We start from the raw sequence: 13,716 nt of genomic DNA, 5'->3' as shown, positions 1-13,716 counted from the left end.
ACACAGGTAGGGAATTGTAAATAAGATGGTCATCAAATGTCTTGCCAGGCTGAAGTAAAAAATCAAGACACATCCAAATATACAAAAGTGGAGTCATTCAATAAATTTGTTTTTTTGTTTTTTTTCTTTTCTTTTTTTTTTTTTTTTTTTCAGGCAGCTGGGGGGAAAATAAAAGGTAAGGAATTGGATCAGCCAGTCACTGAGTTCCTTCACTAACTCATGCTTCTACTCATTAGCCCCATCCTGAAATATCAGCATAAATGCCAATTCAATTTTCCTTAACACCCAGCTCACACAATGCCAAAGATCCTCAACAATTTCTGGCCTACAGGGATACAAACAAGAATTTTAAGGTACACGTGGGAATTTACATGTCCTTCAAATTGAAAATCTACCTGTTTCTCTGAACAGTAATTCAAAAATAATCTTTGGTTAGCAATGAGAAAATTTAATTAGTCAAAGCTTTCTGCATCTTTAAGGCAGCCGTAATTAGTTCTAATGCAATGATCTACTCTATTAGGTCTCCTTTATACTATACTGCTGTTAGTCTCAGCATGTTACAGATTATATTCTCTATAACTTTTTAAAACATGCTTAAATGAAATGATAATTATCTTCCCCAAAGAAGTATTTTCTCCTGATGACCCACCAATAAATCCAGAAAAAGGAAGCTGCTTTCTTTCACACTAGAACAAAAACCACTTCAGATCAGTTTTTGAAATGTCTGTTTTTAACTATAATCTAGTGGGATGGTAAATTTATCAATAAATAAATACAAACATCATTGTTAAATTTATAACAGGTAATAAATATATCAACATAACATCTACTGCCAAATAACTGACTTTAATGAATTTATGTTCAGTACTTTTAAAAGTCCTAAGATGCTTACTTTAATTTCAACTTGTTCTTCCATTTCTTTAGTTTTTATTGTAGTATATTCCTTTTCAAGCCTGAGAAAGAAAAAAAAAAGTTAAAGGTATGCTTTCATTCCAAACTAGTTACGGAAATTATAAAATTTAAAACCATATATTAACACAAAATACAATTTTGCTATGTTCCCCTAACTTATGACTTGAGATACTTGAAATCAGAAAAACCATCTCAATAGTTATACAGGCTATCAGGAAAAAAAAATTACTTCAAAAATAACAAATATAAGAACCACACAAAAGTAAACTTTAGAAAGTAAACTGCTATAAAGCACCAGAGAACTGAGTTTAGAGATTCTATTCAGCCCTTAACTTACAGAAGAAGCACAAACCCTTCCCTCTCAAATTAAAATACACTGATAAAGTTCAACTGGATCTTAACTAAACTTGACTAGAAATTTGTAAGGGGAGAAAAGGAACAACTCTTCCTAACAAAAAAATTCCAGTTAATAAATGTAGAAAGAATGAGGCAAATATAAAAATCACCATTAGAATTCCACAGTAAATAACTGCCGTAGGCAAGAAAAATGAATGAATGCTAAAATTAGTGGGTAAAAGTTTAAGCACAGTCTCACAGTATCTCTCCCCAAATATTTACTAATTACAAAGGAAAAAAATAGTAAATTTATAGTACAGGATCTTAGCAGACAGCATCTGAGCCAAATGATGAAGGTTAACATCACCGGTAACGCATACCGACATGACACACCCCCTGTTAAAAAGTACCGAAAAAGGCGGCACCTCACCTCTGTGGTATCCTTCCCAATAATGCATATCCTCAATCTAATCAAGAGAAATCATCAAACCCCAATTGAAGGACATTCTAAAAAATATCTGACCAGCTCGCATCAGAAGTGCCAAGGTCAGAAAAAACAAGAAAAGACCGAAGAACTGTCACGGACTCTAGGAGACTAAGAAATGACAAACAAATGCAAGGTACTATTTTTGCAACTCTACTATAAACACAAAATTATCTTAAAAAATTATCAGCCATCCAAAAATTAGTCCTACCAAATTATTTTTATACCTTACTCTCAATCAAAAATGTTAATAACAAGTTAAACCCTCCAAATAATAACCAGGTCCCACATAACTTATAGCTTCTTTTAAAAATCAAGTTCTCCCTCAAAGGACAAGAATCTATTATGTACTGTGTATAATTTCATTTATCTCACAGAACATTTTTTTTATTGTGGTAAAATACACATAACAAACTTTGCCATCTTAACTATTTTTAAATGTACAATTCAGTGGTATTAAATACATTTATAATGTTGTGCAGCCATCACCACCATCATGTCCACAGCTTTTTTCATCTTATAAAACTGAAACTCTGTACCTATGAAACAATAACACCCCATTTCCCCCTCTCACCAGGCCCTGGCTACAACCATTTTACATTCTGTCTATGTGAGTCTGACAACACTAAGTATCTCATATAAGTGGAATCATACAGTATTTGTCCTATTGTGACTGGCTTATTTCACTTAGCATAATGTCCCCATAGTTCACTCATATTATACCATACATTGAGAGTCTCTTTATGTGCTAACTGACCATTTATATCTCTTTGGAGAAATGTCTATTCAAATCCATTGTCCATTTTTTAATCCAGCTGTTTTGTTTTTGGCTGTTGAGTTTTAAGAGTTCTCTATATATTCTAGATATTAATCTTTTATCAGATATGTGATTTGCAAACATTTTCTCCCATTCTGCGGGTTGCCTTTTTCTGTTGAATGCCTTAGAATACACAAAAATTTTCTCAAAGTACAGTAATATTTTATTTTTAAATTTTATGAGCCTCTAATGGATAGAACTTTTCTGAATTTTTTATTTTTATGTTTTCTTCCAGTTTTATTGAGATATAACTGACATACAGCGTCGTATAAGTTTAAGGTGTACAGCATAATAATTTGACTTATATACATCATGAATTACTACTACAATAAGTTTAGTGAACATCCATTACCGCATATAGATTTAAAAAATCATTTATTTATTTACTTTATTTTTGGCTGCATTGGGTCTTCCTTGCTGCCTGCATGCTTTCTCTAGTTGCGGCAAGCGGGGGCTACTCTTCGTTGCAGTGCACAGGCTTCTCATTGTGTTGGCTTTTCTTGTTGCGGAGCACGGGCTCTAGGCACGTGGGCTTCCGTGGTTGTGGCTCGCGGGCTCTAGAGTGCAGGGTCAGTAGTTGTGTCGCATGGGCTTTGTTGCTCTGTGACATGTGGGAACTTCCCGGACCAGGGCTTGAACCCTTGTCCCCTGCATTGGCAGGCGGATTCTTAACCACTGCGCCACCAGGGAAGCCCCAACCTGTTACATTTTTAAATTGAAGTTGTTCCGCTCTAGGGCTTAAAATAGAAAAAAAATTTTTTTTCCTTGTGATGAGAACTCAGAATTTACTCTCTTAACAACTTTCATACATAATGTACAGCAGTGTTACCTATCTTTATCATGTTATACATTACATCCCCAGTACTTACTTATCTAAAAACTGGAAGTTTGTGCCTTTTGACTGCCTTTATCAATTCCCCCTCTCTTGGCTCCCACCTCTAGTAACAACAAATCTGATCTCTTTTTCTATGAGCTTATTTGTTTCTGAAATATAACTGACCTACAACACTATGTTAGTTCCTGGTACACAACATAGTGATTTGACATTTCTATACATTTCAAAAGGATCACCTAACAAAGCTATTACATAACTACTGACCATACTCTCCACACTGTACATTTCACACTGAGGACTCATTTTGTAACTGAAAGTTTTTACCTCTTAATAACCAAATTTTAAATTTTTCATGAACTTTAGTTTGTCTATTTTTTCTTTTGTTGTCTGTGCCGTTGGTGTCATGTGCAAGATATCATTGCCAAATCCAATGTCATGAAGCTTTTGCCCTATGTTTTCATCTAAGAGTTTTAGTTTTAGGCCTTAGATCTTTGATCCATTTTGACTTAAATTTTGCATATGGTGTTAGGTGAGGGTCCAACTTCATATTTTCGCATGTGGATATCCGGTTTTCTCTGCACCATTTGTTGAAAGACAGTCCTTTCCATATTGAATGGTCTCAGCATCCTTGACAAAAATCATTTGATCATGTATGTAAGGGCTTATTTCTGTCTTTATTCCAGTGCCAACCTGTTTTGATTACTGTAGCTTTGCAGTAAGTTTAGAAATCAGGATGTGTGAGTCCTCCAGCTTTGTTGTTCTTGTTCAAGATTATTTTGGCTATCTGGGGTCCTTTAAGGTTCCATATGAATTTTAGAATGGGGTTTTCTATCTGCAAAAAAAAATGTCATCAGTATTTTGATAAGGACTGCACTGAATCTGTAGATCATTTGGGGTAGTACTGACATCTTAACAAGATTAAGTCTTCCAATCCTTGAATATGGGGTGTGTTTCCATTTGTTTATATATTTAATTTCTTGCAGTAATGTTTTGATGTTTTCATTGTACAAGTCTTTTGCCTCCTTGGTTAAGTTAATTCCTAAGTATTTATTTTGATGCTACTGAAAAATAAAACTTTTTCACTGATCCACTGGTTGTTTAATTTCCAAAAAATTGCTGTTTCCGGTTTTACTTCTGTTATTGATATCTAACTTCAACTTGTTATAGCTGGAGAAGATATTTTGTACATCTCTTAAAATCTACTGAGACTTAATAGTGTTGTTATTGGGTAAAGTGTTCTGTGTATCTCTATTAGATATAGTTGGTTTATTGTGTTGAGTCCTCTATTTCCTTACTTATATTCTCTGGTTGTTCTATCCATTACTGAGAGTGGGATATTGAAGTCTCCAACTACTACTGTAGAACTGTCCATTTCTCACTTCATCTGTCCATTTTTGCTTCATATATTTTGATAGTCTGTCATTGGTGTATAAATATTTATAATTGTAACACCTATTGCTATATTGAACCTTTCATTAATATATATTACCTGTCTTTGCCTCTTGGAGACTTTTAAAATTTAAAGTCTGTTTTGTCTGATATTACTATAGCTACCTCTGCTCTCTTTTGTTTACTATTTGCATGGAATATCTTTTCCCACCCTTTTGCTTTCAATCTATTTGCATCTTTGGATCTAAAATGAGTCACCTGTAGATAACATGTAGTTGGATCATGTGGTTTTTCCCCATTCTGCCAATCTATGTCTTTTGGAGAGTTTAATTCATTTACTTTTTTTTTTTTTTTTTTTTTTTTTGCGGTACGCGGGCCTCTCACTGCTGTGGCCTCTCCCGTTGAGGAGCACAGGCTCCGGACGCGCAGGCTCAGCGGCCATGGCTCACGGGCCCAGCCGCTCCGCGGCATGTGGGATCTTCCCGGACCGGGGCACGAACCCGTGTCCCCTGCATCGGCAGGCGGACTCTCAACCACTGCGCCACCAGGGAAGCCCATTAATTCATTTACTTTTAAAGTAAGTACTGATAAGGAAGGACTTACTGTCATTTTGCTATTTGCTTGCTATATGCCTTGTAGCTTTTTTTGTCCCTCATTTCCTGCATTATTGTTGTCTTTAGTGTTTAGTTGGTTTTTTTGTAGTGAAATGCTTAAATTCCTTTCTAATTTCCTATTGTGTATATTCCATTGTTATTTTCTTTGTGGTTCCATGGAGATTATATTAACATTCTAAAGTTATAATACTCTAATTTGAATTTATAGCAGCTTAACTTCAATAATATACAAGAACTCTGCTCTTTTATAGCTTCTTTCCCACACCTTTTGGTTACTGGTCACAAAAACATGTATTTATACATTGTGTGCCCCAAAACACAAACTAATGATTCTTTTAAATCTATTAGTCTCTTAAATAATGTAGAAAACAAGATTTGGAGCTACAAACAAAAATTACAATACTAGTAACTTTTAGACTAATAATTGCTTTTTTAAAAATGTATTAATTTATTAAATCATGTAGAAAACAAAAAGTGCAGTTACAATCCACTGTTATGATAATAATAGCTTTCATAACTGCCCATGTGTTTGCCTTAATTAAGAAGTTCATTTTGTAAGATGACTTTGAGTTACTGTTTCGTGAGTGTCCTTTCATTTCACCCTGCAGGAATGAGTATTTCCTGAAGGGCAGATCTAATGATAACGAGCTTAGCCTTCATTTACCTGGGAATGTCTCGATTTTCCCCTCACTTTTGAAAGACAGTTTTGCCAGATACAGGATTCCTGACTGTTTTTCCTTTTAGCACTTTGGATATAAAGGCCCACTTGTCTTCTGGCCTCCAAAGTGTCTGATGAGAAGTATGTTTATAATCTTACTGAGAATCCCTTGTACATAATGATTGACTTCTCTTTTGCTGCCTTCAAGATTTGCTCTCTCTTTGCCTTTTGCAAGTCTGATTATAATGTGTCTTGGTGTGGGGTCTTTCTTACATCACTTTACTTGGAGTTAATGAGCTTCTTAAATGTTTATATTCATGTCTTTCAACAAATGTGTTAAGTTTTCAGCCATTATTTCTTCAAACATTCTATCCCGCCACCCCACCTTCTCAGATTCCCACAATATGTATGTTGGTCCACTTGATGGTATCCCACAGATCCCTTAGGCTCTGTTCACTTTTCTTAGGTCTTTTTTGTTGTTGCTATTCCTCGAACTCAGTTATTTCCAGTATCCGATCTTCAGGTTCACTTATTCTTCTACCTGCTCAAATCTGCCTTTCAATCAATCTAGTGAACTTTTCATTTCAGTTATTGTACTTTTCAGATCCAGAATTTCTTTTTGGTTTCTTTTTAGACTTTCTATCCCTTTACTGATATTTCCATTTTGTTCATACATCTTCTTTACTTTTCCCACAGCTTCCTTTATTTCTTTGAGCATCTTTTAAAGTTTCTATCTACCAAATATGCCATGAAGTTTCCTTCAGATACAGTTTATTTTTTTCCTTTGAATGGGTCATATTTTCCTGTTTCTTCACATGCCTTGATTTTTTTGTTGTTGAAAACTAGACATTTGAATCTAGTAATGTGGTAACTCTGAAAATCAGATTCTCCCCCTCCCCAGGATTTGCTGGGGGGTTTTTTGTTATTGTTTTTGTCTTTTTGATTGTTATAGGCTGTCTCTGTGTTGATGACCAACCTGAGCTGTAAACTTACGGTATCCACAGGTCTTTTCTGAGCCTCTCCCTTGGGCATACACAGTCACGTTTTAATTTTCTCCATATATGCAGTTGTTTTTGAACGTCCTAGTCTTTTGTGTCTGGCTCCCAAAAGCGGAAAAAGAAAAAATTGAAGGGGAGAAAAGGGCACGAGCCCTTTAAATCTCTTGGCAGTCTCTTCAGCCAGAGGAAGAGGTGCAACAACAGTGGAGAGAGGTGCGACATCAATGGGGAGATGTGCAACAACAACTTCTTTGCACCTGTCCGATCAAAAACAGTGATCAGGAATCAGAGCACAGATCCCCAGTATGTGGAGGACATGGTCTTTTTTGCCCACCCTGACTCCCATAAGCTGCATGCAGGCTGTTCTAGGAATATAAGCACAGCTGCCTGTCAGTGGCTAAGGGGTAGAGAATGGGTAATGTGCTAAGAGCTGAACTGATCAAATTAACTGCAATTTACCATGCCTACCCCTAGAAGTTACAAGTCTTCAATAGACTTCAGAGTTCCAAAACAGTTAACATCAGACAGATTCTGCCAGTGCAACTACTGTCTAGGTGGCAGACAGATTCCTGGTGCTTCCTACTCTGCCATCTTTTCACAATCTTCTGTCCACAGTGACTATGTAATATGCCAATTTTGAGGCTTAGAAAGAAGGAGAAACTTGCCTAAGGTCACACCCTTAACTGCTACACTGCTATGTCTCTTACTTTGGTATGTCTAAAAGAATACAGGATATCCAAAAAATTTTTGATTCTAAAAAAGTGCGAAACATTTTGAGCAATGGCTGCACTGTTGAAATAACTTTATAGCCTTCACAAATGACTACTGTGAAGCAGATATTTTGTAATGTACTGTGATAAATGTCATCATTACTCATTCACAAACCTAAAACAAAACACTATGAGTTATCATTTAATCCTTGATTCCCAATTCAGTCACCAAGCATGTTCAATTCAACCACCTTAACACTGCTCTAAAATTCAATATTACTTTTTCATCTGCATTGATAATTTTTTAAACAAACTTTATTTTTTAGAACTGTTTTAGATTTACAAAATAATTAGAAGAGTATAGAGTTTCTATAAACCCCATCCCCAGTTTCTCCTAGGTTTAAACCTTACATTAGTATAGTACATTTATGACAATTAATGAACCAATATTAATATATTATTAACAACTAAAGTCCATACTTTATTCAGGTTTCTGAAGTTTTTGGCTCATGTCCTTTTTCTACTCTAGGATCCCATCCAGGATACCACACTACATTTAGCTGTCACGTCTTCTTAAAGTCCCATGGTTAGGACAGTCCCTCAGACTTTCCAAGTTTTTGATGACCCTGACAGTTTGAGGAGTACTGGTCATCAGGTGCTCTGTAGAATGTCCCTCAACTGGGATTTGTCTCATGCTTTGCTCATGATTATATTGGTAATATGGGTTTTGGGGGAGGAAGACCACAGAGGTAAGTCCCATTTTCATCAAAGGTATAAACTATCAACAGGATACCACTGTTGATGTTGACCTTGATCACCTGGCTGAGGTATGATCAGGTTTCTGCAAACCTACTTCCAAGTAGCTGCAAAGCTACCTCCCTCTCCTTTCACTGGTAGTATTTTTAGCCCTTTGTTATGGCTTATCTAAATTACTAGAGGAATCCTTTAATTGTTCTTGCTACTTGCCAGTTTCTTAACTCAATCTTTTCTAAACACTATTACAAGAGTGGTATTTTGGGGGGACTTCCCTGGTGGCACAGTGGTTAAGAATCGGCCTGTCAATGCAGGGGACACGGGTTCGAGCCCTGGTCCGGGAAGATCCCACATGCTGTGGAGCAACTAAGCCCATGCGCCACAACTACTGAGCCCGCACTCTAGAGCCCGTGAGCCACAACTACTGAGCCAACGTGCGACAACTACTGAAGCCCGTGCACCTAGAGCCCGTGCTCCACAACAAGAGAAGCCACCACAATGAGAAGCCTGCGCACCACAACGAAGAGTAGCCCCCATTTCCCTCAACTAGAGAAAGCCCATGCGCAGCAACAAAGACCCAACACAGCCAAAAAATAAAAACAAATAAATAAATTAATTTAAAAAAATCAGGGCTTCTCAAAAACCAGTCTGAAAACCACCTAGTAGTTCTTAATTTAAAAAAAATAATAATAAGACTCAGTGGATTCACACAGATATAAATAAATAAATAAATAAGCAAGCAAGCAAGCAAAGAGATAAAAAGAGAAAGAGAAAGAAGGGAAACCTCTTCCTTATACTAGAATGCCAATTAATAAGGAAGGAATGAGGGAGTGAGACAATCATAAACAGAGCCAAATATGGGGAGGGAAAGTTTGGTAAGGAACAGGATATTATATAACCTCAAAGTACCTTGACACAAATTACTTACTCATAAAAGACAAAATAATAACTTTATAGTAGTAAAATCTGGCAGACATCACCTTATTAACCAAGTGATCAAAGCTAACATCATCTTCCTTAAAAAAGTAAAAGTAGAGCTACCATATGATCCTGCAATCCCACTCCTGGGCATATATCTGGAGAAAAACATAAGCTGAAAAGATACATGCACCCCAATGTTCACAGCAGCACTATTTACAATACAAGACATGGAAGAAACCTAAGTGTCCATTAACAGCTAAATGGATAAAGAAGATGTAGTATATACACACTATGGACTATTACTCAGCCTTAAAAAAGAATGGAATAATGCCATTTGCAGCAACATGGATGGACCTAAAGATTATCATACTAAGTGAATTGAAGCAAGCCAGAGAAAGGCAAATAGCATATGATATTGCTTATATGTGCAATATAAAAAAATGATACAAATGAACTTATTTATAAAACAGAAATAGACTCACAGACATAGAAAACAAACTTATGGTTACCAAAGCAGGGAGGATAAATTAGGAGTTTGGGATTAAAATATACACATTACTATACATAAAATAGATAACCAACATGGACCTACTGTATAGCACAGGGAACTACACTCAATATCTTGTAATAACCTATAATGGAAGAGAATGTAAAAAAAGAATATATATATACATATATATGTGTGTGTGCGTGTATATATATATATATATATATATATATATATATCTGAATCACTTTGCTGTACACCTGAAACTAACACAACACTGTAAATCAACTATATTTCAATAAAAATTTAAAAATAAATAAATAATTGTTTTTAAAAAAAGGTAACATCATCAATATTGAGACAAGCCAAGACTGATGAGAAGTTACAATATTATTGGTATACCTGCCAAAAATGCGCAACCTGAATCTAATAATGAGGAAATGTTAGATAAACCGAAATTGTGGGATTTTCTACAAAATAACTAGCCTGTACTCTTCAAATATATCAAGGTCGAGAAACACAAAGCATTGAGAGAGCATTTCAGATTAAAGGAGACTGAAATGACACTATTTACAATACAAACATGGAAGACCTAATGCAATACACAGGACTTTCCTGGTGGCACAGTGGTTAAGAATCCACCTGCCAATGCAGGGGACATGGGTTCAAGCCCTGGTCTGGGAAGATCCCACATGCCGTGGAGCAACTAAGCCCATGCACCACAACTACTGAGCCAGCGTGCTGCAACGACTGAAGCCAGCACGCCTAGAGTCCGTGCTCCACAACATGAGAAGCCACCGCAAGAAGTCTGCGCACCACAACGAAGAGTAGCCCCCACTTGCTGCAACTAGAGAAAGCCCGCATGCAGCAATGAAGACCCAACACAGCCAAAAATAAATAAAATTAAATCTTTAAATAAATAAATAAATAAACAAATTGCAATACATGCTCCTGTAGGGTCTGGAGTGGATACAGGACCCAGGGGGTAAGGGATTAAGGGTGGGGAGTGGGTAGAAGCTGGGGATGGGAGGAGGAGATTGTTGTAAGGAATATTATTGGGACAAATGATAAAATTTGAACTTCTTTTATGGATTAGAATACTATTGTATCTATGATAATTTCCTGATTTTGATTAACTGCTGACTTCGGTTTAAAAAAAAAAAAAAGCTCTGTTCTTAGGAAGTACATATTCAAGTATTTAAGGAAAAAGGGCACAATATCTCAACTTACTCTAAAATGTGTCCTCCCAAAAATAATGGGTATGGATTTTACTTACACACACACACACATATTATTTTATTTATATATATGCATGTGGGGGGGGAGGAAAATAAAACAAATGGGGCAAAATGTAAACAATTGGTGAATTTGGATAAGTGGCATAAGGGAGTTCCTTGTAGTATATTTGTAACTTTTTTGAAAAGTTTAAAAGTATACCAAAATAAAAATCACAACAAAAGAAGCCAAAGGCTAAGACTGCTTGCTTGCAACATTCATATCTTAAAGAAACCTCTAAACCACATGTGAGTGATTAGTGAGCAGTTGAAACACGGCTAATACAACTGATTTAATGAATCTTTAATTCTATTTAAATAGCCACATACAGGTAGTGGCTACCATACAGGACAGCACAGCTTTAAATATCCCTAGGTTCCCACCACGTTTCAAACTTCACTGCCTATTACACTCCCATTTGCCTACAGTACAGTCACACTGGCTTTTTACTGTTCTTAAATATATCAATCGTTCTTATTTCATTCATTACATTTACTGCTCTCTCAGCATGAAATATACTTGCTCAGATAATCACATCGCTCCCTCTCTCACTTCCTTCAGCTGTCTGCTCAAATGGTGCTTTATCAGTCTGTGTGCCCTATCCTGAGTTCTCTATCTAAAAAAAGCACCCCATCACTTCCATGTCCTTCATCCTCCTTTACTTTTCCTTCATGGCACTGACACTGATGGACACGATACTGTATATTTGTTCAGAAGCTGCTCCATTTGATTTTTCTTGCTTTGCTCTCTCAGGGCACACTCCTTCTGGGGCAAGTCATTCTGAAATTGTACCTTTTGTTTGGAACTCCAGAGGTTTTTATATCTCAAAGTCAGTCTTCTGCACTTCTGTAAGTTCCACAAAGGAGGAACTCCCTCTCTGTAGTCATCATTTAACCCCAGCAACTGGAAACATAAGTTTTTAAAAACTATACTCTGGTGCCCTCTCCTTCAGAAAACAACCTGAGGGCTTCCCTGGTGGTGCAGTGGTTGAGAATCTGCCTGCTAATGCAGGGGACACGGGTTCGAGCCCTGGTCTGGGAGGATCCCACATGCTGCGGAGCAACTGGGCCCATGAGCCACAACTACTGAGCCTGCGCGTCTGGAGCCTGAGCTCCGCAACAAGCAAGGCCGCGACAGTGAGAGGCCCGCACACCGCAATGAAGAGTGGCCCCCCCTTGCCACAACTAGAGAAAGCCCTCGCACAGAAACGAAGACCCAACACAGCAAAAATTAATTAATTAATTAATAAACACCTACCCCCAACATCTTCTGTTAAAAAAAAAAAAAGAAAACAACCTGAATCTTCATCTTCTGCCATCCTCCTATCCAGCCATGTCAGTGGTCTTCAACTTTTTTTTCTCATGTACCTGCTAAAAGAATGTTGCCCCTTATATACTTTAAAGAAGTCTAAAAAATTTTTGTTACCTAAGTGCATATAGTTGCAAAGGATGTGATTTATATATGCTTAAATTTTTTCACTAAAACTTTAAATGAGACTTATTCGATTTATGGATGTCTACTCTATAACCTAAGCAGCAAAGGCAGTCACTGTTACTAAACCAATGAGTCAACTTACATTTACTTTCTCTATCACTAAAGTTCATGTTCTTTTTCAACTCAAATAAGTATATATGAATACATAACCCCATAACCACCATTCTATTTTTCAATTCTAACTATAGGCAAGATAAGGCAGCCTTGCCAAGCATTTGTCAGCTGGATGAAATAAGCTGCCCCATTTGATTTTTCTTGCTTTGCTCTCTAAGGGCACACTCCTTCTGTAGCAAGGCATTCTGAAATTGTCCCTTTTGTTTGCTACCCCAGAGATTTTTATATCCCAAAGTAATGTACCACAGTAAGAATTGGAGTGACAGGTTTGCCTTACTTTTATAAAGTGGTAGAAGGCAGATTGTAAAAGGGGAGCTAGAAAGGAGAACAAAGATACTGTAACAAAGAAGAACAAACCTGACTCCATATTGGATCTATTCCTTTAGCTCTAACCTTTGAGCTCTGTTTTTAGTTATGCTGGCTCTGCACCTTTGTAAAAGGATGTTGCCTATAGCCTAAATATACATGAGAGCCCATTCTCAAGGCTCTGCCTCCCAGGCTTGATCTTTAAAAGTATCAATATAACACTTTTCCATTCATACAGAGATAAAAAGTTGCAGAACAGAGAACAACATTTGTTTTGTTGAGGGTTGATAGGAACATTGTGGCTAGACTCAGGTGGACAGCTGGAAGAACAAAGGATTCTGGCACCAAGAAGTCTGCAACAACCAGCTACACACTCTGCCCTTTTAGTATTAAAGAGACCTAAATCCTAACTCGGGTAAAATGGTTCACTGGGACACCAGTCCACCATCTTCCTGGTCTTCCGGCTTTGCAAATAAAGTCACTATTCCTTGCCCCAACACCATGTCTCTCGATTTATTGGCCTGTCGTGTGGTGAGTACTACAAGCTTGAACTCAGTAAAAGTACCTCTACCACAGGAATATTATCAGGGCAGATAAAAGTTAGGAAAGAATG

General features: G+C 36.8%; 1 protein-coding gene across 9 annotated transcripts in view; it reads right to left on the bottom strand.

Annotated features, from left to right (window-relative positions):
• The window catches only part of EVI5 (ecotropic viral integration site 5), a 207,889-nt gene that overhangs the window by 110,340 nt on the left and 83,833 nt on the right, over positions 1 to 13,716 (bottom strand). For all 9 annotated transcript variants that reach the window (XR_014326026.1, XM_082834512.1, XM_082834513.1 and 6 more), the window contains one exon: positions 893 to 953. Coding sequence is in view for 8 of the 9 variants with exons in the window: in XM_082834512.1 (XP_082690638.1) it covers positions 893 to 953 (61 nt within the window). In the remaining variant the exon portion in view is untranslated. The remainder of the gene's footprint in view (positions 1 to 892; positions 954 to 13,716) is intronic.

The sequence above is a fragment of the Leucopleurus acutus genome (genome assembly GCF_964270905.1).
Source record: "Leucopleurus acutus genome assembly, chromosome: 2".
NCBI classification, from domain to species: domain Eukaryota; kingdom Metazoa; phylum Chordata; class Mammalia; order Artiodactyla; family Delphinidae; genus Leucopleurus; species Leucopleurus acutus.
This window is presented reverse-complemented; position numbering and strand designations above follow the sequence as displayed.